This window comes from Tiliqua scincoides, chromosome 14 (assembly GCF_035046505.1).
Source record: "Tiliqua scincoides isolate rTilSci1 chromosome 14, rTilSci1.hap2, whole genome shotgun sequence".
In the NCBI taxonomy this organism is placed as follows: Eukaryota; Metazoa; Chordata; class Lepidosauria; order Squamata; family Scincidae; genus Tiliqua; species Tiliqua scincoides.
In genome coordinates, this window is record NC_089834.1 from 2,716,393 (window position 1) to 2,743,576 (window position 27,184).

Consider the following 27,184-nt stretch of genomic DNA (forward strand, 5'->3'; position numbering starts at 1 on the left):
AAGAGGCTGTGCAGGACTCCATTTTGATAAGGCAGCCCCACATTTGGACTGGATCCAAGCCCTCTCTTGCACAGGCTTTGAAAGGTTGCTGCAACCCCATTGGGGTCCCAACTCACAGGGTGCAGAACACTTAAAACCAAGACAACCGGTGGCGTAGCTGGGGGGAGACGGGGCAGCCAGTCTGGCAGGGAGACTCAGCGCTGCCGGCAAGCGGCCCCTCCCTTCTGAGCCATTCCCAACAGAGGGAGCAAAACGGAGCCACACAAATCTAATCTACCCATAAAGGTGATTTTTATTTTGAAATTTTATTTCAAAGTGTTTCCAAGCACAGTTACAAAGAGAGAAAAACCCACATATTTAAAAAGGACAAGTAGTTCTCAGGCATCCATCAGGTGAACACGCCCAGATAGTTCACTGCCTTGGAGTAAAAGGGCTTCTGGATAATGCTGGGGAATTTTTGCAGAATTACGGTGGAATCCTATTCCTGTGGTGGCTGCAGCTTTGGAGGAGGTCTACTGTTTCAGAAGTCCCTGTATGAAACCACGCTATGACTAAAGACCACCAGGCAACAGTTTCCTGGCTAATGCAGAAGGGCCCCATGGCTCCAGAGAGCCTGGTCTGTCTGATCTTGGGGCAGGGGTGAATCCAAGGGCGGCCATGGGGGTGTGGTCCCCTTCCGAAGTGTTGTGCCAGCAGGGAAGGACACCCATGAGAACCGGGAGCATCCCAAGCATGGCTGGGAGCCCAGGTCTACCCTCCCAGCAAACCTCAACTGCCATAGTTCAACCAGGAACCCAGATATACCCAACTGGTTGACTTGGGCTCCGGACTTAAGGTAGTGCTCATGCCGCTGCCCCCCTCCAATACAAATACTAAATCCATCCCAGCTTGGGGTAGACTCCAGGGCTACCTGGTTGACTTTTTATATACACACAAGCCTGAAGTATAATTGGGGGCCATATAAAAGGGAGAGATTCAGGGGCAGAGTCTACTCCCTGCTGCTTTCCATACTGTAAAAGATGACTTTCTTATTCTCAACCCATCTCTGCCTCAACCTCACTCAGTGGCCATGTGCAACCCACTCCCTAGGACCCTCCTGCGGCAAGGCAGGGCAACTTACTTACAACAACCCTGCAAGGATGACATCTAGACATGCTTTGTACGCCGGCTGTTCAGATACAGCCCATTCACCAGATGGGACCCTTGTGCATTGGACAGACCTGCAAAGCTGACACTTCAGTGACCAGCTTTATTGGAGATGCAGTCTTTCTCTATCCCAAGGGCCAAGAGGACAGGGAGCAAATTTGGGAGCTGCAAGAGGCACTTGAGGATAACTCAACCGCTTGATGAAAAAAGTTGACAATGAGCAGCAGAAGACAATGCAGACAAACTCTAAGACTGGGGAAGGAAGAGGTTCTTGGCTCATGTACCCCTCAGTCGCAGCAGGGCAGCACTGAAGTCTGAATCCTGTGGGTGGTAGTAGTGTTAGCAGCCAAAATGCACTAGAGATCTGTCTGACTGGGACACTGGCTCTTAACAGTTCTGTTCTCCTCAGAAACCAGGGCCTGGAGTGCAGAACTAGGATGAGCTGATACTAGCAAGGAGGGTTCCAGAGAACAACCGCCTCTTGAGCTCTGTCCAGAGGAGATTCTGCTCATCTCTGGCCCGCTTCATGAAGCCTCGGTTCTCCTGAGCTCTCCTCGACAGGTACGGCAGCACCTCGTTCACAGGTCCGTAGGGAACGTATTTGTACACTGGGAACCCAGCTTGACCTGGAGGGAGGGGTGGAAACAAGAACTGATGGTTAGTTCTCAAGTACAGGGTGCTAGTACACCAGATGGGACCAGATTAATGGCACTGGGTTTTTTTTTCACAGCAGCATAGATGCACACATCATGTCGGGTGTGGTACTTCCTTGGGGCAAGAACCCTCCAAGTACAATGGGCCCTCCTTACTGGCGAGTTTGACACCAGCAGATTTGAGCCTGTGTTGTGTTTCTAGATGTGACAGGAAGTTGCCAACAAACCAAAAGGAGCACTGGGTGTATGTGCCAGTTCATGTATGACCTACAGTGGCCTAGCTCTGCATAAACAAATGTGCATTGCAGAAAATACGACCTCTCCAGCAGATTAGGTGAAGAAGGGTCCTCCTGGAGGCCAATTGACTGGAAGCAGTTGCAGTAGAGTAGCTAAGAGGGGGCAGGCAGGTGGTACCATGCCTTGAGGGGTGCCAACCCACACTCTTGACGGCTGACCCAAGGCAACCAGGAGTTCTGAGGCTCAAGGAGGCTGCATGCAGGATGTTTTAACACCCCGTGTGGGGTTAAAATTTTTTATGCCCTTGGGTGCCAGACCAGCTATGCCACGGAACAGTTGTGTTTCCAAAGGCAAAAGTTAGGAGAAAAGTCCCCATCCTCTCTGCTCACACAGAGGAGCAGCTTTCACACAAGGGCAACAAACTTCTGCTTTGAGTGAGGCATCTCTGCCACCGATGCACAGGCTTACCAAGAGGAAAGGTGATCTGGTCACACATGCCCAGCAGCTGCCCAAAGTAGATCTTTTTCTCGGAGGGGTGAATGCCCAGTTCGGCCATCCTGCAGAACAGAGGAAAGACTCTAAGACCTCCCAACAACCAGCACAAAGTTTTCACAGAATCATAAGAGTTGAAATGTATCCACAAGATCATCCAGTCCAAACCCTTGCCTGTAGCAGAAAATCTTCCTAGAGCATCTCCAGCAAGCACCTGTCACGTCTTGGCTTGAAGATCTCCAGTGACATACCCCAAAAGAACACCCTGCCTTCTACCCTCTGTCATGTTCCACAGTGTCCCCCAGACTTCGCTGGGACAAGAGCTTTCGCTATGGGGCAGAAATCATTCGCAGCAGGGCCAGTTGGGCCCACTGCAAACTTTTTCTGTCCAGAGCCCTGGTTAACCAGTTCACAGCGGAGGTCTGCAGAATCTTACAGATATCAATAAAATTTATCATATTCTTCAGATCTCTAATGTGGAATGGAAAGCAAATAAAATATGCACTTAAAAAGTGCAGGTGAGTCAGTAGACCACATGGATCTAAGTACACTTTAACATAAAATTGTATGCATGTAAGCCTACAAGTAAACAAAATGTGTACACTTCCTTTGAAAATTTTCAAAATATAAAAAGTATAAACACTACTGACTTTAAGAATCCAGAAGAAAATTAAAATTGTTGCTGTTCTCTATAAAATCTCAATGCGGTGTTAGGTATCTGTTGCAATGTGTTATGTGTATTTGAGCAGATTAGAGTAGATGACCCTACATGGGGCTCCCTTAGGCATGGGGCCCAAGTGGTTTAAAGCCAGTCCTGCCATTCAACATTCCACTGTACCTGCGGAGCGTGAATTTGACCGTGTCTTCGTTGTGGGAGGCAACCATTACATTGGCCTTCCAATTGTACCGGATCTCCTCAAGGATGTAGTCCAGGCACCTGCAGGGGGTGAGACAACAAGGAAGGGGATGGATGAAGACGCTGCCTGGGGCAGCGTCTGGCCCACCTGTTCACGTGGCCTCCAAAGCAGGAAGTCACCTCCTCCCACCTGTGGTACATCTCGCTGGTCTTTTCATAAGTCGGGTTAATGGGGTCCTCGTAGCCAACTTCGGCTGCCCGGGTGCGCTCTTGTTCCATGTATGCCCCTCTCACCAACTTGGCTCCAAAGTGCCAGCTTTCTCGGCGCGAGAGCTCCACGTCCACTGTCACATTATCGTAGGCATCCTACGCAGGAGGACAAAAAAACCAAGAGCATATTGAATGCTGCAGGAAGGCTGCAAAATAGGACTAGGAAACCTCAAGGACTGCCTTCCCCCCATATCAGCGGGTGCAAAACCATGTGGGCTGGTTCCAGCGCATGCAAAAAGCCTTCCCCTGGCGGTGTGGAGCTTTCTGTTCCTTACCACATCTCATCTTTCAAGCCGATTTCTGCAGCAAGTCTCGCCAGGCAGTTGCTTCTGCTGCCCAATGGATACTGTGCATAACTTGCTGCAGAAATTGGCTTGAAAGGTAAGATGCTGCGGCATGGAGTAAGAACATAAGAACAGCTCCACTGGATCAGGCCATAGGCCCATCTAGTCCAGCTTCCTGTATCTCACAGCAGCCCACCAAATGCCCCAGGGAGCACACCAGATAACAAGAGACCTGCATCCTGGTGCCCTCCCTTGCATCTGGCATTCTGACATAGCCCATTTCAAAAATCAGGAGGTTGCACATACACATCATGGCTTGTACCCCGTAATGGATTTTTCCTCCAGAAACTTGTCCAATCCCCTTTTAAAGGCGTCCAGGCTAGACGCCATCACCACATCCTGTGGCAAGGAGTTCCACAGACCAACAACACGCTGAGTAAAGAAATATTTTCTCTTGTCTGTTCTAACTCTCCCAACACTCCATTTTAGTGGATGTCCCCTGGTTCTGGTGTTATGTGAGAGTGTAAAGAGCATCTCCCTATCCACTCTGTCCATCCCCTGCATAATTTTGTATGTCTCAATCATGTCCCCCCTCAGGCGTCTCTTTTCTAGGCTGAAGAGGCCCAAACGCCATAGCCTTTCCTCATAAGGAAGGTGCCCCAGCCCCGTAATCATCTTAGTCGCTCTCTTTTGCACCTTTTCCATTTCCACTATGTCCTTTTTGAGATGCGGTGACCAGAACTGGACACAATACTCCAGGTATGGCCTTACCATCGATTTGTACAACAGCATTATAATATTAGCCGTTTTGTTCTTAATAGCTTTCCTAATGATCCCAAGCATAGAATTGGCCTTCTTCACTGCCGCCATAGAAAGTCCACATTGCCTGGGGAAGGCTTTTCTTCAAACAAAGCAGTGCCCCCATTTGGAAATCACTGCCCCATATAATCCTGCATGTCCCCTGCCATCAGAGAGAGCCCTGTCATCTGAAGCCAAGGGGATGGTGGCACAGTGCAGGGGCTTCTCCGTTGCGGCACCACACCTCTGGAACCAACTGCCCTAAGACTTAAAGATGCTTTGCCTCATGATATGGTCTCCAGCAGACGGACAAGCCTCCATGATGGTTTTTATATTAGAGAAAAAAGGGAGAAGTCTCTACTCCATCTGTGTCCCAGCAGGAGCAGCCTAAGGAAGCCTTGAGCCAAAGCTCTCTATCTAGATTGCAAATTGTCCTCTGCTATCTCGTATAGTCCCTCCACAGTGGCAGAGAGATCTTTCTGACATTCCACTCCTCCAGTCAGTATTTCAAGACAGTACAGTGGGTCAGCCGCATCCATGAACTCAGCATTCATGAATCTGAATAGCTGCAGATGCTGAGCCCACAGCTGGGGGCCATCAGAATGCTCTAGAAATGACTGGAAGGCACTTCCAGTTCTCCGGTGCAAACCTAGAGTGCCTTCCAGTCGTGTCCAGAGCGTTCTGAGGGGTCAGGAGGGAATGTGCTACCTCTGGAAAGCCAGGCATGCCCCCCAGGTAAGAAACTGTGGCGCCACATGTCCCCTTTATCCACAGAATTTGGAATCCGTGGGGCATCCTGGAATAGATACCCCATAGACACCGAGGGCCTACTGTATTTCACAGAAGGAGCAAAGCATCCCTCCACCTACATCCATATCCACAATTAAGCATTTCATCTTAAATTAACCATGCCGTCACTGGCAGCACTGACCACTTTCTGATGCAGCACCCTCAGCTACACAAAGAAGAGCAAGCATTCACTGTGACCACTAGCCTTCTCTGCCTGTCACACTCCCCAGGAACTCCAGTCTTTCCCAGCCTCACTCAGATCTGTAGCCAGGAATGACCCAGCTGCATAAGGAGCCTCGTTCTCTTGGGGCAAACATGTTTTCGGAGATACTGATAGTATAGAAAAAAGGTGTTTGAGGGGATACATGATTGAGACATTCAAACTTGGGAATGGATGGAGGGATGTTCCTTTACCTCTTGCACACCACCAGAACCAGGGGACATTCACTAAAATTGAGTGTCAGCAGTTAGAATAGACAAAAGGAAATATTTCTTGACACAACATGCACTTCACCTATGGAACTTCTTGCCACAGGATGTGGTGATGGCACTTGTCAAGATAAAGGAGGACTGGACATAACATAAGACGAGCTCCACTGGATCAGGCCAAAGGCCCATCTAGTCCAGCTCCCTGTATCTCACAGTGGCCCACCAAATGCTTCAGGGAGCACACTAGACAACAGACACAACCTGCGTCCTGGTGCCCACCCCCTGCATCTGGCAATCAGAGGCAGCCTACCTCTACCTCGCGCAAACCTACCATGACTGGTAACCCGCAATGAACTTTTCCTCCAGAAATTTATCCAATTTACTCTTAAAGGCATCCAGGCAAGATGCCATCACTACTTTCTGTGCCAAGGAGTTCCACAGACTAATTACACTTATTGGACAAATTAATGGAGGAAAAGTCCTCCCCAGGTTATAAGCCGTGATGGGCATGTGCAGCCTCCTGGTTTCAGAAGTAGGAAATCCCTGAACACCAAAGGAAGTGGCAACAAGATACAGGTATTTTTTCGTCTTATATGTTTCCAGAGGCACCTGGTGGGACACTTTCAGATTCAGGAAGCTGGAGTAGGTGGGTCTTTGGCCTCTTCCATTCCAGCAGGGTTCTTCTGATGTTCTTAAAGCAGGCATGAGTAATGGAAAAAACACTGAGCCAATCCTTGGCACCCTTGTCAAAAATCCTGGCCCGGAATGCTTGGACTGGGTGGTGTAAACACTACACTCCAGGGCAGTCAGCCCAGCATCGCTTCACCTTCAGGTAGCACTGGTAGGTGTTGAAGATCGCGGCTTTCTCCAGGTTGAACCTGCGCTGCATCTCCAGAGTCAGGCGGCTGATTGCTGGCTGGAAGTATGTCTGTTCCGCATCCACCATCAGCCTCACGCCCACCTGCACGGCTTTCTGGAAACAAGGCAGAGGTAGGTTACCGGGGTGCCAAGACAGCAGCCACACCTTCTGCAGTGGCTCACCTATACACACCGCACAGCTGGTGCACTTTGACCTCCATGCCACCCTTGAGGATGGGCACACACCAGGCTTTCCCAAGACCCCGAAGATAACACCGTCAGCACGTAGCCATAAAAAGGAATGTTGGACAAATTCATGAATGGCTGTGGTTGCTACTCCGGATGACCACATGGAATTCTTAAGAACAGTGGGCCCTCGGTATCTGTGGGGGATCCATTCCGGGACCCAGCGGATACCAAATTTCTGTGGATTTCTCTGAAATCCATGGGGGGCCTTGGCAGTGCCACAATCGCTTCCCCTGGGGCTACGTGTGGCCTACGGGTGCAACTGGAAGGCAATCTGTGTCGTGCTCAGGTGTGTCCTCTAAGACCTTCCAGCCTCAGCATCCACAGATAAGGAGGGCCCACTATACAGAGATAATACTCCCCAATACATAGTTGCGGAGGGGGGGGCAGCCGTAGGGGAAGGAGGGTGATGATGCTCTGTGCTTCCAGAGGGCTTCTGGCTGGTCATTGTTGGAAACAGGATGCTAAATAGACCCTGGACCTCACTCAGACAGTCTGGGTTTATATTTTCAGGGTAGTTAGAAACAGAACCTCCTTATTCAGAGGCAGTGTACATCTGAACACCAGTTTCTGGGTGTGGAGGGAGGCAACAGTGGGATAAGGCTTGTTGCCTTCATACCTTGCTTGTGGGTACACTGGAAGCATCTGGGAGCTACTGGAATTAGTGAAACGCTTGGTCTGATCCATCATGACAACTTTCAGGCTCTCAGTACTAAGGACATAAAAAGAGCCCTGCTGGATCGGACCAAAGGCCCATCTAGTCCAGCTCCCTGTATCTCCAGGGGCCCACCAGATGACTCTGGAAGCACACAAGACAACAAGAGCCCTGTATCCTGTTGCTACTCCCTTGGCACCTGGCACTCAGCCTACTCCTAAAACCAGGAGATTACACATACCCATCATGTATGGCTTGTAACCTGTGAGGGCCTTTCCCCTTATCAATCTGTCCAATCCCCTTTTAAAGGCATCTGGACCAGAAGCAGTCACCACATCCTGTGACAAGAAGTTCCACAGATTGCACAGTTTAAACAACATCATTCTGGTTTGCAGGGCAGCAAAACAGATATAGATAGTGCAGACTGGACAGATTTCTTGAATGGGTACGTGCAGCCTCCTGGTTTTAAGGAGGATACCTCAGAATGCCAGATGCCAGGGGGTGACAACAGGATGTAGGGATCCTGCTGTTTCGTGTGCTCCCTGAGGCACCTGACGGGCCACTGTGGGATACAGGAAGCTGGACTAGATGGGCCTTTGACCTGATCCAACAGGGCTCTTCTTGTGTTAATGTTCCACCCCAATAACTTACTTTAGCCAGAATGTCCATCCGTTGCAACATCCGCTTCATTTGCATCTCTTCTTCCTGAGTGAAGCGAGATAGCAGTGGCTCCAGCTGACCTGTCTGGGAGGAGAGACGCCAACAGTCTGTTATCTGCCCTCCCGCCAAGAAGCTGCGCACTAGGGTCTGCAGTAGATAAAAGGGAACCATATCTTCTCTCCTCCCCGCCGGACCCATTACCTTTGTTTTACTTCTATGGCACCAAGCAAGCATGTCTCTTTAACAGAAGCTATAAGCAGGCTTAACGTTCTGGATTGTCTAGCATTCAGGCTGTCTGCTTGCCCGTCTCTCTCTATAAGCTTGCCTGCTTATGGTATTCTGTTAAAGGAAGTGGCATGCTCAGTCTGCATCGCCAGTAAGACAAATGAAGATAATGGGTGCATGGGGGGGGGGGTCACGGAGAACTGCGGAGAACTGAATCCACAGATATGGAGGGTGCCTTTATTTCACTCATGGCAGCTGCTGAAGGGTGCCATTCTCCAGTCGACCTCCAGGTGGCAGCACAGCTACATGCTCCAATCCAGGCAAAGGACCTCCTCTGTGTTTTTTTTTTTTTTTTGGGGGGGGGGGAGAGTTGGACCAGACATTTCTTTTTGAGAGTGAGGCCCACTCCAAACATGCAAGCCAGTATTTCCCACTCCAAACATGCAAGAACTACTGCACTTTTGAATGCAGAACCCATGTGGGTTTTCTTACCCATGGGACCCCCCCGAAAATAAACCAAGACCCTTCTGCTCTATGAATCTAGTTGGAATGGGGGGAGAAGGAAGCCCCCATCCCTTCCCTTTGGGGCATCTAAGAGCACTCACTCATTCTTTCTCAAGGAAAGGATTGGGACAGCCACAGGCCCCTTTGCTTTTTGGGGTACCAGACTGGTGAGAACCCGCCTCCAATCTGGTGCTGACAGAGCCCCCCTTTCGCCAGAGCTTCTTTCCCTGTTTGGGGGGGGGGGAGTAGGGAGAAATATGCTGCAGGGCTGAGGACCCCCTTGAACAGAGGCAGAAAGGCCCCCATTTTTTTCTTCCAGCAGGCCTCTTTGCACAACACTCACCAACACAACCCTACGCATGTCTACTCAGAAGTTCTCTTGTGTTCAGTGGGCTTGCACCCTCCCCCCAGTGTGCATAGTCCAACTGTGGCTGCACAGGGGTGGGGGTGGGGTAGCGGTTCTGGAGTGCTCAGCAATGACACCATCACTGAACTACAGCTGCACAGGGTTTTCCTTATAGTTGCACAGCCACACAACTGCATGGCTCAGACAGGACATTGCTGACCAGAGGAGGAGCAACAGCTCTCTCCTTTCTCCCTGCTGCAAATACAGTGGGCCCTCAGGCATCCATGGGGTATCCATTCCAGGGTATAGAAATTCATGGATGCTGGAAACCGGGGGGGGGGGGGAGAGCTTGGTACTGCAATATCTTACCTGGAGGCTGCACATGGTCACACCAGTTTCACATAGTCCTCAGAAGGCCTCTTGGATGTGATCAGAAGTCACTGCTGGATCGTGCTGGTAACTTCCGGTCACATCCAGGTGTTCTGAGGCACGGAAGAGGCTGTGCGTAGACTTCCTATGTCCCAGAACACCTCCTGGACATGACCACAGGTCACTGATACAAACCACATGTGACTCCTGATTGGATCCAGGTGGCCTTCTGAGGTCCTCTGGGGCATGGGATTGGTACCCACGGATGCTCAAGTCCATGGCCGCCAAGCCCGTGAATAAGGAGGGCCCCACTGTACTGTTGTGAGAATGGATGATGGCCGGATCCCAAAGGATCTCCTCTATGGAGAACTCGTGCAAGGAAAGCGCCCTACAGGTAGACCACAGCTGCGATACAAGGACATCTGCAAGAGGGATCTAAAGGCCTTAGGAGTGGACCTCAACAGGTGGGAAACCCTGGCCTCTGAGCGGCCCGCTTGGAGGCAGGCTGTGCAGCATGGCCTTTCCCAGTTTGAAGAGACACTTGGCCAACAGACTGAGGCAAAGAGGCAAAGAAGGAAGGCCCACAGCCAGGGAGACAGACCAGGGACAGACTGCACTTGCTCCCAGTGTGGAAGGGATTGTCACTCCCGAATTGGCCTTTTCAGCCACACTAGACGCTGTGCCAGAACCACCTTTCAGAGCGCGATACCATAGTCTTTCGAGATAGAAGGTTGCCAACACACACTGTACTGTGCTCTGAGTGTTGAAAAGGATGAGGCATCCTCCACAACTGAAAGGCAGCCTTGAGAGACGGCTTCAGCACACTGCAAAATTTCACAAGACATCAAAGTGAGCAGCCAACTATCACACAACAGTCTTGTTGACGGAGAACCACCACACCCTGGCACACAGCCAGCTGACAGCTGTACAATAATCCATAGCAGGGCATGTAGGATAATGGCTGTTACACTCTGCCTGCCACTTGGCTGGAGGGCACACATTACAGCTACCATTTCCACCAAAGGCTAGAGAAGTAGCAGCATTGAGGATCACCAGGGAGACAGACAGGATTACTCCAGAGCTAACTGTAGATGGATGGACTTGCTAAGCCATGGAGCTGCAGTCCTGTCATCATTCTTTCATTCAATCCCTGGCAGCATCTCCAGGAACAACTGGACACATTTCTGAAGCCATGAGGAGCTATACTGCAGGATGACCTAGTGATCTGATGCAGTGCAGGGTTGGCTTCATATGCACAGCAAGATCTCTGCCCCAAAGAGTTTACTTGGTTAGAGGCAGCAAGGGTTTTCACAGCAGACAGAAAGCCTCACAATAGCCCCAATCTTCTGCCCCCCTCCCGCCATGCTATTTACCTGCATGTTTGGGACCAGAAGCAGTTTTGAGATCTCAGTCCGGGTGTCAATCAAGCTGTTCCAATCCAGTAAGTCTACAGTCCTGGGGTGGATGGAAGGACAGAAGGTATCTGCTTCAGTATAAGAGATAGGTAGAACTGAACATCACCCCAGTCCCATCTTTCGTGAGCCTAGAGCTGCTTACCCCTATCTGAATAAGTTGTGTCAAGCATACCTGCAGAAATTCCCCTGCTTCCAAGAGCTGGACTTTTGACATAATACATTTAGGCCCTAGGTATCTGTCCTCAGACCCCTCCATGGATATCAGAAGCCATGGATAATTAAATCTGCAGGTGTGGACCATCAGAGAACCTGTGTGTGACCAGAAGGTGGTTCCAATTATGTCCAGGAGCTGAAGTGAGGCCCTACAGCGTGGGTTGGTACTCACGCCAAATCAAACCGCAGATAAGGAAGGCCCACTGTACCACCAGTATGGGGGGCAGTAATGGTCTGATCAGGCTGCAGACATAGGGCCCTGAGCAGGAAGTCATTTTTTCAAGAACCACCCCAAAAGGAAAGTGGAGTGTGGAAAGCCAAACAGCCAAGATCCAATGCCCCAAAATGATGCACAATGAAGTCACAGATGCTGCTTATTCATACACCTACATAAGAATAGATTCCCACAGGATCAGGCCGAGGTTCCACCTAATCCAGCTTCCTGCATCTCGCAGTCGTCCACCAGATGCCTCAGGGAGTGTTCAAGACAACAAGATACCTGCAACCTGTTGTCACTCCCTTGCATCTGGCATTCTGAAGTAGCTTAAAACCAGGAGGTTGCACGTATCCTCAGTTTTCACCTGTGATGGACTTTTACTCCATCAGTCAGTCCACTTTTCAAAGCCATGACCACATCGTGCAGCCAGGAGTTCCACAGACACCACGACCACATCCTGTGGCAAGGAGTTCCACAGATGTATGCCACTTTTATGGGTAAAGAAAAATGTTCTTTTTGTTTGATCTAACTTGCCCGACACTCAATTTTAGCAGCTGACCCTGGTTCTGGTGCTGTGTGAGAGGGAACAGAACCACCTTCTATCCATCCTTTGCATAATTTTGTATGTCTCAATCATGTCCCCTCGTCAGACACCTTTTTCAACCTCTTTCCACTCCCTTTAGAGGCTGGCTCTAAAGGGAACAGCCCACTTACCTGCACTTACAATGCACTTACCTGAAAGTAAGTTCCACTGAACTGACTGGGACTGATCTCTGAGCAGAATTGGGCCATGTTTGGATTAAAGGTTGCAAACTGTGATATCCAGGCCCAGGATCCGCCATGAGGGATGCAGGACAATCCACAATCCTTCCAGACTATTGTCACCCTGCTCATCTGTTCTGTCTTCATTGGGCATGTTTTCAAGCTGCTCTCTGCAGCCATGAGGGCTAGCAACTTGAGTTCTCAGCTAAACTAAGTCAGGGTTTCCAAAATGTGCAATGTGACATTGATCCACCTCCCCTTACGTCAACTTTCCTAAGCCTGCTACGTACACACTCAACACCCATCTCTTCCCATGCTGCAGAAGTTGCAGAAGAAGGAAGTTGGCCCCAAGGCAGCTTTCTCCCCAAAGCATGACCCCCTTCCCATCCCTACCAGAAGCAAACGTTTCATGGGATACTGCTCCATGTATAAAAAAGTGCACTTACCCAGACAAGCCCAGCTTTTCGCCTGCAAACCACTGCTGGCTCTCTGCTTTGGTCGCGATCCCCAGTTTGGCCAATGTTTCCTGTCAGAAACCAAGAAAAGGGGGGGGGGTCTTGAGCCCTATGGGATAACCTGCATCAGGCCCAAACTTGAACCCCCAAAATTAGTTTGGACAGATTTGCTCTGTTGGATCACGAATATGGACTCAAAACCTCTGTTACTGGAAACAAGACCCTTGACTAAAAGAAAAAAGTGTAACCCTGCACATGCCCAATCTCGTCTGATCTTGGAAGCTAAGCAGGGTCAGGCCTGGTTAGTACTTGGATGGGAGACCCCCTGGGAATACCGGGTGCTGTAGGCTTATACCATACACTTTCGAGACTGAAGGTTGCCAACCATTTTTCCCCCCAAAATGCACACTAGGTAAACAGGTCAGTTTCAAAGACAAAATCCCTGCCCATGTTTTCAAGATTGATTACAGGGGAAATAATGTCAGCTGGCTACGCCCTTGGTGCAGTCGTGCCCCCAACTTTGCACTAGCATAGAAAGGTGAATGATGAATTCTGAAAGATTTCCCCCATAATCTGAAATTGGGGTCACCCAACAGAGAAGTGGGAAACAAAGGGACAACGGGGAACACAGTCATGCAAGGTTTTGCCATCGGGGGCAAGACTAGATAACCCATTTCCATTCCCCAGGTATCAGGGTAGAACATACCCAGCTTCCAAATGCCTAAACTGGGTCTATCTTTAAGAAATATCTAATGCACACCCTCACTGAGTATGCTAAAATTAGTATGCTCTGATGTCTCTAGAAGGCAGCTTTAAGGGTCAACACACCCTCTTTCCATTTTAGCCCCCAATCCTTTTGCCAGACAGTTCCGCAACTTCATCCCCTATGACCTAAGAAGCGCCCACCTGGACTAGATGTGGCAAGCCTCACCTGCAACTTCTCCACCTCCAGTTTGGTCTCCAGGGCTGCCAGGCCCACCTTGCCCTGCTCTGCGGCCAGTTGGTGGAAGAACCGGCGCCACTTCACCAGCACCTCTGAGAACTGCAGCTGGAAACAAGCAGAGAGAAAATTCTGGGTGCCATGTCCCTTTGGAGAGGCTGAGAACCAGGGAGGCAAGGAACTCCAGTAGGGGCCTTGCGGCGCAGGGCCCCTGGATCAGGGCCTCTAAGAGCAGTTTTACCAGGGGGTACGAAGTTTCTTTGGGGCTCCTTCCCTTCTCCATTTGATCCCAATTTCATACAATCTCACAATTTCTCAGATCGGTGCATTGTTGGACTTACCAAGAACTGGGGCCTCCCCAGGGCTGTCAGTTTCACAGCTGAGAAGCCATCTTCTGAGCTGCCACCTGCCAAGGACATAATGAGCACTGGTCACCTCTTTTCCAAAAGTCCTCAATGCTTAGCAGGAAGGGCCAGATGATTTCCTCCAGAGAGCCTGGGGGCCATGGAGGCTATCTCCACAGCCATCTTGAGAGATAGGCCAGGCCAGGCCTATGCAACCTGAAGGCATAGCCAGGTCAGACACTCTATTACAGCTGCCTGACTCTCAAACTGCTCTGGGGCACAGGTGATGCCCCAAGCCTATGAGGCTGCCTTCTGCAATTAGACCACAAGTCATATGAGCCATGGGATGGACAGAGGTTCTCCAAGGCATCTCCCAGTCCTGCACGGAAGGGAAGTCATAGAATCATGAGTTGGGAGGAACTCATGAGATAATCTAGTCCAACCTGTAGTAAGTCTGTAAGCAAGAAATCATCCTACAGCAGTGTAATTCAGCCTGTGGGTCGTGACCACATTGGGGTTGCAAAGTCTCATTTGGGGGGGAAGCGGTAACCTTTCAAAGCCTAGTTTGCTGGATTGGGTCCAATCCAGTAATGCTGCTGCCTTATCACAACCAAGTTCTTGATCTAATCCTGCACAGCCTCTTCTTGCTGTCTTGCCTCGCAGCTCCTAAGGCTGGCCCTGCTCAGGATGCTACCTCGCAGGGTTGTTGTAAAGATACAAGAGGAAATGTGGCAGGTGGGGGTAGGGGATTGGCAGATCAGGTCTTGGCAGGCAGGATCAGCAGTGGAGCCCCATATCTCATATTTTATGAGGTCAGGGAATGGAAAAGGTAAAAGACCACTGTGTCTGCCCAGTCAATGAGGGAGAATCCACCACCTCCCATGGCAATCTGTTCCACTGCTGAGTTGCCCTGACCATCTTCTTCCTGATGTCCAGCCAGGATCTCCTTTCTTGCAGTTTATACTGATGGATCTGGTTCTACTCTCAGAGGCAGCCGAGAATAAAATACTACCTTCAACTGGACAAGGCCCTTTTGCCCTCTGGCTGGATGCTACTGGCATAACACTCTGGAAGAGCCCTAGAAAAAATGGGGGGGGGGGAAGGATTATCTCACACCAAGCCTACCTGAGGCCTCTATGCATTTCAGGAAAGTGTCCATGTGCCGGTCACATTTGGCCTCATCTGCGTAGAAGTAGGTGCGGGCACTGATCACGCCGTCCCGCCTGTCGCCAAATCTGCGGTGGGCACTGTAGCGTTTTTCTCTCTGCTCTGTTGGGGAGGGGGGAGAGAAAAGTGAGCAAGAGCAAAGAGGAAAGACAGCCCTTGTCTGGGTCCTGAGAATGAGGACCAAACCAAGGCAGACCACAGGCTTGAAGGACTCTGTGGCCTTTGACCAGATGACCTCCTAAACTGGAGTCAGGTCCAACTGGGGTGCACAAAGCCAATTCTCTACTTGTGCCCCATACCCAGAACAACTTTACACCCAGGTGACTCCAGGGATGCCTACACAACTCAGAGCTGCACAAAGGACCCAGGCAATTAATATTTCCATGTTGATCTAGTGTAAACCAACTGGACATCAACAGTTTCTGCCTGTTCCCCCACCTAAAGAGATTTGCATTAGGCCACACTGCCAGGTGGGTTCCAGATTCCACAAAGAGGGCTGCTCTATTTCTGCATGCTAATGGCATGGAGGGAAAGCTGAACAATTTGAGGGTGGTTGTGCTCCCTGGGGCATTTGGTGGGCCGCTGTGAGATACAGGAAGCTGGACTAGATGGGCCTATGGCCTGATCCATGGGGCTGTTCTTATGTTCAGGAGCTGGGGACTGAAGTCCCAACCATAACAGCGTCTTTACTTACTGCCTGTCTCCTTCTCAAATGCAGAGGTACAGGAGCTGGAAAAGAAAAGCACACAAGACTTATTTCAGTATCACTTAGCCTGAGCCACTTTGCCCCAAGCACACTGGTGTGCTACTACAAGAGCAGTACACAAAGCCAAGCCACATGGGAGAGCAATGGTATGGTTAGAACGTTCAGCTAGGACCAGGGAGACATGAGCTCAAATCCTTAGTCACAAAGGTGACGCTGGGTCAGACACTCTTGCCTAGTCAATCTAGTGGAACTGCTGCAAGGATAGGGGTTTTGTGTGTGTGTGTCAGTCATGTACTGGCCTGAGCCCCTTGGAGGAAGGGTGGAACAAAAGTGGACTGATCCCAAACCCAGTTTAATGCAACACATTCAATGGTGACATTCCACAGCAGGCAGCTACAAAAATTCCTATGATCCCGGGAGCACAAAGGCAGCTCCTGCAATGGCTGGTGATACTTCAGATGCTCTCAAAGCCATGAGCCATAGACTTAGGTTTCTGCTTGCAGCCAAGCAAAAGCCAAAAGGGGGGAACGTCCTTGGGGAGAACTGCAACATGAAGCAGCTGCTGCAGCCAGAGGACTACATTATTAATTATTATTAAGAATAGTTATATACTGCTTTTCAACAGAGTGGTTCACAAAGCAATTTACATAATAAAAACCATCAATGGCTCCCCAAATGACTCAGAATTTTAAGAAAAATACAGAAAAGACCCAAGCAATAGCAAGCTGGGATGAAGAGGGACAGTTGCTCTCCCCTGCTAAATATAAGGCGGCACCACTTTGAAAGGTGCCTCTTTGCCCAGTTCCCACTCTTGCTGTGGTCACGGTGCCCTTCTTTCATGGCTCTCCTGGGCAACTCCATCTTGGAGCATGCAAAATCTTGCGCAATCCAAAAGGGTGGCGCCCAGCAGAGCTAGAAAATGGACACCGCCACCTTGCGTTAATTACATGTATTTTTTCTTCTCTCTTTCTCTTTTTTCTTCTTTTCCCTTTATTGTTATATTTCACATATTATATTATTCAGAAATAAAGATTAAAAAAACCTTGGATTATACAGAACTTGCATGATCCAAGATGGTAGCAGGAGGTTTCTAGGAGAGCCAGGAAAAAGAGGCCACTGGGGACATCCTGCAGTACTCCTGTGAGTTTGCCTGCAGTGCAAGGTTTGGGAACCACACTGCATAAAGGATCTGGCTTGGTCCACACAGCTCAAATTCACAGCCATCAGGGGGAGCTTTGCAACTTGAGAAACTAGATCCCTACTGTGCTCATGTGACATGAATTAGACAGGCTGGCTGAGCTTGAGACAAAGCAAGAACTGAATAAGCATTTAGGTCGGGAAGCAGCTAGCAGGTGCCCCCTCCCCCAATTTACAAGATGCCAGCTTTCCTTTCACAGTAGTTAAAAGATGTATAATTTCAAGGATGCTGGCAACAAGGGCATACGTGTTGAGCATCCGTTATCCAGACTGTTTGGGATGGGAAGATGTCTGGATTTCAGATTTGTCTGGATTTCTGAATAACTGCATAAATAAAATGAGAAATGCTTCCGTCTTGCTTTTTTCACTACTATCCATAGTGAATAGTGTTTATTCACTATTCACTATTCAGCAATAGTGTTTGCTGGCCTCTGACATTTTTCAGCAATGTCTGTGCAGGTACACACCACAGTGCAGAGCACAGCAGTGCAGCCTGTATGTGGGAATGAGCCCAAGACCTTCTAGTGCTCACATGGCAGAAGTGCTCCTTATATTCACACTGTGTTCACACTTCTATTCACACTTCACAAGTGCTCCTTCTGCAGTCCACAGTGTGCTGCTTGCTTAGCTCCTCACTTGGACACTTTCTGCACTTTTAAAAAACAAAAGTCTTGAACTAAAACGTCTGGATTTCAGAATAGCCCAGATTTCCGATGTCTGTATAAGGGATAATCTACCTGTAACTGTTGTGTCAGTCACAGCCCAATAATATGTTCTAGCTAGTCCCTGAAGTGTGACTAGTCCTCCCTGCAGTGAGCTGACCAGGAAGACCCAGAGACTGGGTTTGACAAGTCAGAGAACGCAGCTGCCAAAAGGCAAGGAGAAACAGGCTGCAGACCAAAAAACACACATTTAAGCCTCTCCCAGGTCAAGATACTTGATCTCTTCAAGCCAAGCACATTAGAGGCAAAACAGAGGAACAAGCAACACCCTGGAGAGCTGGCAAACATGCAATGCAGAGGTATGCAATTATGCAAGGGATGGATAGAGGGATTTTCTTTTCCCTCTCGCACAAAAGTACCAGGAGGCATCCACTAAAACTGAGTGTTGAAAGAGTTAGAACAGACAAAAGAAAATATTTCTTTACCCAGTGTGTAATTAGTCTGTGGAACTCCTTGCCACAGGATGTGGTGATAGCATCTGGCCTAGATACCTTTAAAGGGAGAATGGACAGATTTCTGCAGGAAAAGTCCATCACAGATTCCAAGCAATGATGGATATGTGCAAACTCCTGGCTCTAAAAGTAGCCAATCTCAATGTCAGGTGCAAGGAAGTGGCAAGAGGTACAGGTCTCTTGTTGGCTTGCGTACTCCGAGACATCTGGTGTGCCCTGTGAGATACAGGAAGCTAGATAGGCTTTTCACCTGACCCCATGGGTCTCTCCTGATGTTCTTACTGATGGTACTCTATCATACCAAATAAACTAGAAACAAAAAAGAGAGCAATACCCTGTCAGGTTGCAAACACATGATGCAGAGGTGGCCACTTTAACCCATTTCCGCCCAGCCCACAGGTGGGTACACATTTGGTACCTGTTGTGTATATGCAGCGTTTGGCAGAAATGGTTTAAGTGACAGAACTGGAGACAAGCCTTAACTTGCAGGCCAGAATCTGCTGAACGTTCCCGCTGCACAAAAGGCACTGAAATGGTCAGGGTTTGCAAGTGATTCCCGTAACAGGGGCAAAGACAGCTGTGCCTGCCAGGAACTGCCTCCTAGAAACAGAAAGCAAGAAACACATTACAGGAACAGGCTGTTTCTGTTCTGTGCCGAGAGGCCCCTTGCTTGCAGCTGAGGTGGGGGAAGGAACGAAAGAGGAATCGGAAGCATGTGGTGGCTTAGTGGTGATGGGGCATCCCGCCAGGGCCTTAAGCCTTTCAGAGGCATGCCTGCTCCTGGCAGTTGTTCTATTTACATAAGGGCACTGCCTCTGCGGCAGCCAATTGGGAGAAAAGGGGAAGATCTCTTACACCCAATCACACTGCCCAGGCCCTTTTGGTGGGCTGGGAGCTTTGGGCAAGCCCCAAGTTGCACACTGTGTACACAGCAAAAAGAACAATCCGTCTGCTGAGGCAACAAAAGCCTCTGCAGAAAGACGTAAGCAAGCTACGGGGGGCAACACCCATCTCGCAGCAATGTCTGCAAGCAGAGGTTACGCGGTGGCAGAGTGGTCCGTCTGGAAGTGAAGGAGCTCAGCCTGACCAACTCTTCCATTGCACCCCACAAAGAAGACAGGACAAAACCCAGTCGTCACTTTCTTCAGACTGTTGCCTTCTTCTGCCATTTATTTCCACTTTGAAATGGGTTATGCTTTCATTTAAAGATCAGACTCATCTCACCTCCAATCTCTTGGGAGTGGGCTGCAGTTCTTTAAATCAAATCAATGTAAACATGAATGTGACATTGTACAAAACAATGGCCATGCCACATCTGGAGTACAGCATACACTTCTGCATGCCACATCTCAAAAAAGACGTAAGGGAATTGGAAAAGGTGCAGAAGAGAGCAACCAAAATGATTCCTGGGCTGGGGCACCTCCCTTATGAGCAAAGGCTGCAGCGTTTGGGGCTCTTCAGTCTCAAAAAAGGGTACCTGGGGGGAGGAACATGATTGAGACATACCAAATTGTGCATGGGATGGATAGAGGAATGTTCTTTCTCCTCTCACACAACACCAGAACCAGGGGACAGCCACTCAAATTGAGTGTCGTGAGTCAGAACACACCAAAGGAAATACTTCTTGACCCAGTATACGATTAGCCTGTGGAACTCCTTGCCACTGGATGCAGTGATGGGACCAAGCCTAGATGCCTTGAAAAGGGAACTGGACAGATTGATGGAGGAAAAATCCATCACAGGGTGCAAATTGCGATGGGTATATGCAACCTCCTGATTCTAGAAGTAAGCTAAGTCTGAATGCCAGATGTGAGAGAAAGGCAACAAGATTGAAGGGTCTTATTGTCTCGAGTGCTCCCTGAGGCACCTGCTGGGCCACTAAGAGATTCAGGAAGCTGGACTAGATGGGTCACTTTTGGTCTGATTCAGTAGGCTCTTCTTACGTTCGTATGAATTCCAACTTTGGAAGCAAAAGCTCCAAACACAGACACTGCTTCTTATTTTCCAATGGAACTTGGCTTCCTACACAGAATGAAGCACATCCTGTTCCACTCAGAAGCAAGACCCTTACTGGAAGCATGGGCTAGAAACTTGAGCTGTCGTATCCCTACATGGTCTTCCAGAGGGAAAGACTTTGAGTAGAGGCCAAAGACCCAGAATGTCAACATGTTCCCATCTACCCTTGCCCAAAGCAAGAGCACAGGCCTAGGTCACAGTCCTGCATGTGTTTACTCAGAAGTCCCAACAGTTAATGGGCTTACTACCAGGAAAGTACGCAAAGGATCCCTAGCCCTCCTGCCCAATGTCAGGACTCATTTTTGTGTGCATGGAAGGGGGAAGAGAGTAGCAGAATAAACCAGGTGAAGATCCCAATGCAATTCTTATTATTAAACAGTATATATACTGCAAAGTTCACAAAATGGTTTGCAGAAATAAGCCAAGTACTTAAATAGCTCTCTCTCCCAAAAGGGATCAAAATCTACAAAGATAGAGAAGAACACCAACAACAGCCATTAAAAGACTGTCCTGGGTGAAGAGAGACAATTGCTCTCCCTCTGCTAAATATAAGAGGAGCACCACATGAAAAATTGCCTCATGTCCAATTAGCAGAGGCTAACAGTCTCTCTGGGACATTTCAGGTGCCAAGGTGAGCCCAGCAACTAAAAAGGGCCATAATGAATCAAAGCAGACACAAGAGACAGGATGGTGAAGTGGTTCTGGTGTTGGACTTAGACCCAAGAGATCCAGATTCAAATCCCTGCTTAGACACCTTTGGCCAGCCACTCTCCCCCAGCCTCACCTACCTCACAGGGTTGTTGTGAGGACAAAAGGAGGGGAGGAACTAGGCACACAACTCTGAGCTCCTTAGAGGAAGGGTGGTATGAAAACTGCAAAAAATAAATAAAATAAATGCAACTCTCCCTCCATCCCATTTTATCACTGAAAAGTTTGCATGGGAAGGGAAGAAGGATAAAACAACGCCTGCCCTGGAGGAAAGTCAGGAAAAGGGCAGGCATGAACTTGGCCCTTGCATATTGCTGAGATAGTTTGCCTGTGGGGGAGAAAGTTGTCAGGAAGCCCCTGCAGGATGTCTGACACACAGAACCAGTCACACCCCCTTCCAACCTGCAGGCGGCCTTGAGCTACACACAGATATCTGGCCCTTTTTTGCTACAGGCAGTCCAGTCCTGCTGCAGCTGCCCTGAAGGAGGAAGCCATTAATCAGCAATGTCAACACTTCTCCCCTGCCAACCCTCTGATAAGCACAGTGCTGGCGAGACAGGAATGGGCAGCTGACATGCTTGTTGCAGACAGACAGTCAAGCAAGTGCCCGCAGATTAGGAAACAGAGGAGGAGAGCACCTCCCTCTTCCCACCCCTCTGATGCTCTCTCGTGTGCATGGAACACACCATGCCGAAAGTGAACGCACCATGTAGGGCCAGTCACTTGTGACCCAAACACATGGATGCAACCCATTGGCGTAGCTAGCGGGGGGGGGTCCCCCTGGGTACTACCCTTGGGGGGGTGATACCACAAATGCCCCAACAATATTAACATCACGGAGGTTACGGGTAACCCCATCGTGCCATATACCGTTGGATACAGAATTTCCAGCAGAATGCAGTGCAAAAAACAGGATTGAAATATATTCTTTCCATCAAACGTTATGGCCAAAAAAGGGAAACAAAAAATGCATGGAATTTTATGGAAAATGAAACTGAACCATATTGCAAGTTTATTCGCAAGTAGGCAAACTTGCCATAGTTCATCGGAAAGGGCAGGCTGAGAGAAATCCAATGACACCGGAATCATTCCTATTCAATGGAACCAGCCCCCAAAAAACACCCAAGAAGGAAGTCCCTCCGTCCAAGCAGACAAATGTATTGAGCCCTATGGAAAGCGAAAGTGAGCCACACAGTTGTGAGTAAGCAAATGTGCCTTGGCTCCTGGTCAAGTCAGGCAAAGAGGAATGCAAGACTATCTGCATGGTCCCCATCTAATGAAAGTGGAGCTCAAAAAAAGCTCCAGAAGGCAGCCCCTCCCCCCCAAAGAACAAACCAGAGGCTTGAGCTGGTAAGGTGGGCACCAAGGAGGGCTGAAAATCTCACTGATTTATTTGTGTGTGTGTGTGTGGGGGGGGGTGTTATTGCAGGCAGCAACCCCCCGCCCCTCCCCCCCAAAATAAAACAGAGGCTTGAGTTGGTAACGTGGGCACTGGGGAGGGCTGAAAATCTCAATGATTTTTTTGTGTGTGTGGGGGGGGTGTTATTGCAGGCAGGTTACAGACAAAATTCACTTGGTGAAACAGGGCTGGCTTCCCCTTATTTATCTGTTTTTCTTTAATTTAATTATTTATAATTATTTTATTTTGCTTGATGATGTCACTTCCAGCCATGACATCACTTCCGGTGGGTCCTGGACAGATTGTCATTCTAAAAAATGGGTCCCAGTGTTAAATATTTGATAACCACTGCCTTAACTCAAAACAGGCCAATGAGACAATATGGGGGGGGGGTGACACCCTACTGACCAAAATTCTGGAAATCGTGACTTTTAGGAATAATACCATCATGTTATATATATTTGATGCAGAATCTCATCCATTGCTTATGGGGAAATATTCTCTGCATTTGTTTTCTGGCCATTATTATTATTCATTTCATGTCATGACTATTACTAGCTCTTAGTCTCACCTACCTTACAGGGTTGTTGTGAGGACAAAATAAGGGGAAGAACCATGTACACCTCTCTGAGCTGCTTAGAGGAAGGGTGGTATAAAGATGTGAATTAATTAATCAATATAATTAATAATTAATTAACAATTAATAATTATTAATTAATTATGTCATATGGGGTGACAAAAATTTATGGGCCGCGGGTGTCAAATGACCTAGCTATGCCTCTGATGCAACCTGAGGCTACTTACTCAAGTTCCTTCTTTGCCGCTTCCTCTGTGGTCAAGTCCTCTTCCACGCTGTAATCTAGTACTGAGCCTACGCCATGTGCACGGTTGTGCTGGATGAGAGGCTTGATGGCTTCTTGGTCCTCTCCGGCCACAAACTGCCCATAGAAGGTCACCTTCATCAGTTTCTCAAACAAGTGTTGTCCCAGCAGTTTCCGGCTAAGATTCATCAGCTGCAAGAAGGACCCAAGCTATTAGACAACAGCTTTTTATATTTTTATCTTTCACATTTTTATACTGCCCTTCCTCCAAAAAGCTAAGGGTGGTGTACAAGTTTCTATTGCTCCTTTTGTCCTCACAACAACCCTAAGAAGTAAGTCAGGTTGAAGACAGTGACTGTCCTATGATCACCCAGGAAGCTTCACAGCTGAATGATGATTTGAACCTGGATCCAACCAACTCCCAAACCACTACACCTGCTAACCTTTGGAGTTACTAGATCTACACCTGCTAACCATCCCTCCTTTCCTCAGTACCTGCCCTGAGCACTACACCTGCTAACCATCCCTCCTTTCCTCAGTACCTGCCCTGCCTGCAAAAGGTCCTAGGTTCAGCCCTTGAAATCTTCAGGGTAGGCTGGGAAAGGCTACTTGAAACCCAGGACAGCTGCTTCCAGTCAGAGCTGAGAAATTAAGCCTGTGGAACTTCTTGCCATAGGATGCGGTGATGGCATTCTAAACACCATTAAAAGGGAACTGGGCAGATTTCTTGAAGAAATGTTCATCATAGGTTACAAGCCACGATGAGTATCTGCAACCTCCTGATTTTAGAAGTAGGCTCCCTCAAAATGGCAACTGAGTGGCACCAGGATGCATGAATCTTGTATGTTCCTGGTGAGTCACAGAAAGCTAGACTAGACAGGCCTTTGGCCTGATCCAGCAGGGCCCTTTCTACGTACAAGACAAAAGATGTAGCCGTCACCTAGGAAGCCCTATAGTCAGATTCAGTAGAAGGCAGTTTTGTATGCTCATAAGGTGTTTCTAAGGGTGGCAGTGGGAGGAGGGAGCTCCCAAAGGTGGCTTGTTTTTTGAACCTGAGCTACTGCTCAGGGCCAGCCATTGGGCCCAAATGGAAACGTTTGTCCAGAGCCCCATGTTCACAGCCAAGGTCGGCAGAATCTTAGCAATACAAAAAACTATTATAGACTTTATATCTCTGTTGTAGAATAGAAAGCAAACAAAATGTGCAGTTTAAAAAATTCATATCCTAATGACAATTCACAAGTGGACCTAATGACATTTCTTGAAGACCTAATGACATTTCTTGAATAAAACTGCATGTAAGACTAGAGTAGATTATCCTAGCCCAGGGGCCACTGAGGCACAGAGCGCAGTTGGCTTAAAGCCAGCCCTGTTTCTGTAATGAGAACCTGCCAAGACAATGAAATACAGGGAAGTATTTTGTACAATTATTACATAAGACATTTTGTATAAACTGCCAAGGCTTCCTCCCCCAAACCACTTTTGTTACAGGCCTGAGGCAAGTCTCAGGTGTGCTGTCACTCCTGCAAAAGTCAGCTGCAAAGGTTGTTGGAAGGGTACCATAATACACACAAAACCCTTTGCTGAGAGTCCAACCAAAATGATAACCTGCTGGGCTCACCTTGGTGCTTTCACCATGGAGACACTGTCATCATTGGCCTCAGAGCACACCCGGCAAAGTAACTACAAGTGGATACAAAGGCTACTTTAAGCCCAACCTGTTTTTCCAATAGCAGTCAACACAGATATTCTTAGGAAGTTCTAGTTGGTTATAAAGGGGTTTGTCCAGCCTCTCTTTACCCTCAATATTTTGGGATAGCCTGTCCTTGCAGGTGGAGGTTCCATTTGCCACTAGCACACCTTTCTCCAATCACAAACTACATTGCAACATTCATATAACTAAGGGATTTTAAGACTGAGTATTCTGTTAAGTGGCAGCTTAAGAACATAAAGAAGAGCCCTTTGGCTGGATAAGCCCCACTGGATCAGGCCATCGGCCCATCTAGTCCAGCTTCCTGTATCTCACAGCGGCCCACCAAATCCCCCAGGGAGCACACCAGATAACAAGAGACCTCATTCTGGTGCCCTCCCTTGCATTGGCATTCTGACATAGCCCATTTCTAAAATCAGGAGGTTGCGCATACACATCATGGCTTGTAACCTGTAATGGATTTTTCCTCCAGAAACTTGTCCAATCCCCTTTTAAAGGCGTCCAGGCTAGACGCCATCACCACATCCTGTGGCAAGGAGTTCCACAGACCAACCACACGCTGAGTAAAGAAATATTTTCTTTTGTCTGATCTAACTCTCCCAACACTCAATTTTAGTGGATGTCCCTTGGTTCTGGTTTTATGTGAGAGTGTAAAGAGCATCTCTCTATCCATTATGTCCTTCCCGTGCATAATTTTGTATGGATCAATCATGTCCCCCCTCAGGCACCTCTTTTCTAGGATGAAGAGGCCCAAACGCCATAGCCTTTCCTCATAAGGAAGGTGTCCCAGCCCAGTAAGCATCTTAGTCGCTCTCTTTTGCACCTTTTCCATTTCCACTATGTCTTTTTTCAGGCCAAAGATCCAAACCAATCCAGCTTCCTGTATCTCACAGTGGCCCACTATATATCTCAGGGAGCACAAAAGACACTTGCATCCTGTTGTCGCTCCCTTGCATCTGGCATTTAGAAGGAGATGCAACTGGCTACCTCTAAAACCAGGAGGTTATGTATACTTGCACCCATTACATCTTGGAATATATGATGGACTTTCTCTCCATAAGTCTGACCAATTTCCTTTTAAAGGCATCCAGGCCAGTTGCCATCACCATATCCTGTGGCAAGGAGTTCCACAGGCCAATTGCATGCTTGGTCAACAAAGATTTCCTTTGGCCTATTCTAACTCACAGCCCAATCCTATGCATGTCTACTCAGAAGTAAATCCCATAAGAGTCAATGGAGCTTACTCCCAGGAAAGTGTGAATAGAATTGGGCTGTCACCTGATAAGATTTACCAAGAAGGAAACAATTGCACATCCCTTTCCAGGGAGTCAGCCCCACTGAGCACCACAAGTCTTACTCCCAAAGGGACCCGTCTGGACTTGCAGACACCTTTCCAGGGAAACAGTCCCACAGAGCCCCATGGGACTTACTCTCGAGGAGACCCATCCTAACCTGCAGACCCCTTTGCAGAGTGACAGCCCCACGGGGCTTCCTCTCGAGGAGACCCGCTTCGACCGCACTCACCTGCTCGGCATGCTGCACCAGCGGCCCCAGGGAGCAGAGCCCCAGCACCAGCAGCCCCCGAGCCAGCTCGCCGCTGCTCTTGCTGCGGAACGCCTCCTGCGCGTCCGCGAAGTCCACCGCCGGGGGCGGAGGCGGCTCCTGCTGTGGGGACGGGCGGGACGGGGCGTCGGCAGCGCCAGCCGCAAGACGCTCCGGGGCGGCGGGGGCCGGGGCGGCGGCCGTGGCGGAGCGCGGACAGCTCCGCAGGGCGAGCACCCGGGCTGCGCGCAGCAGCGCCAGGCTCGGTCTCCAGCAGCTCCCCGAAGGCATCTCCGCGCCGCGCCGGGGACTATGCAAAGAGGCAGCGCGAGCGCCTACCCGCCGCTTTTATAGAGGGTCCCGCACCCGGCCACGCCCCGGTGGCGGAGACCACACCCACTGAGCGCTCCTCTGTGTGTCTGCGCGCCTCTAGCCCAGCGCTTTCTCCTCGAGGGATGATGCCTTCGGGACACGCCCCTTCCTCGACAGCCACGCCCCCACCGCTTTATTAGGTGGCGTCGGATCGGTGGCTTATTGGTCGGCGCTTCTGCAGCGCGGCCACGCCCCCTTCTCCAGCTGT

At 49.2% G+C, this 27,184-nt stretch overlaps 1 protein-coding gene across 1 annotated transcript; it reads right to left on the reverse strand.

Moving 5' to 3' along the window:
- Positions 1–269: 269 nt before the first annotated feature.
- PRODH (proline dehydrogenase 1) lies at positions 270–26,922 on the reverse strand. Its single transcript, XM_066609667.1, has 14 exons — positions 26,587–26,922; positions 23,335–23,543; positions 16,025–16,059; positions 15,289–15,432; positions 14,161–14,225; positions 13,811–13,927; positions 12,871–12,950; positions 11,191–11,272; positions 8,365–8,457; positions 6,781–6,927; positions 3,575–3,750; positions 3,367–3,465; positions 2,505–2,593; positions 270–1,772 (listed from the first exon to the last, which is right to left on the reverse strand). The coding sequence occupies exons 1-14, from the start codon at positions 26,893–26,895 to the stop codon at positions 1,579–1,581; spliced, it is 1,839 nt and encodes a 612-aa protein (XP_066465764.1). The 5' UTR covers positions 26,896–26,922; the 3' UTR covers positions 270–1,578.
- Between the last annotated feature and the right edge of the window lie 262 nt (positions 26,923–27,184).

Excerpts from the sequence above, each read along its gene's own strand:
- PRODH (XM_066609667.1), bottom strand. The coding sequence starts at position 26,895 with ATGCCTTCGGGGAGCTGCTGGAGACCGAGCCTGGCGCTGCTGCGCGCA. Across the intron at positions 14,226-15,288 it reads GAAATGCATAGAGGCCTCAG|GTGGCAGCTCAGAAGATGGC; the intron begins GTAGGCTTGGTG and ends TGTCCTTGGCAG. Across the intron at positions 3,751-6,780 it reads CCTACCAGTGCTACCTGAAG|GATGCCTACGATAATGTGAC; the intron begins GTGAAGCGATGC and ends CCTCCTGCGTAG.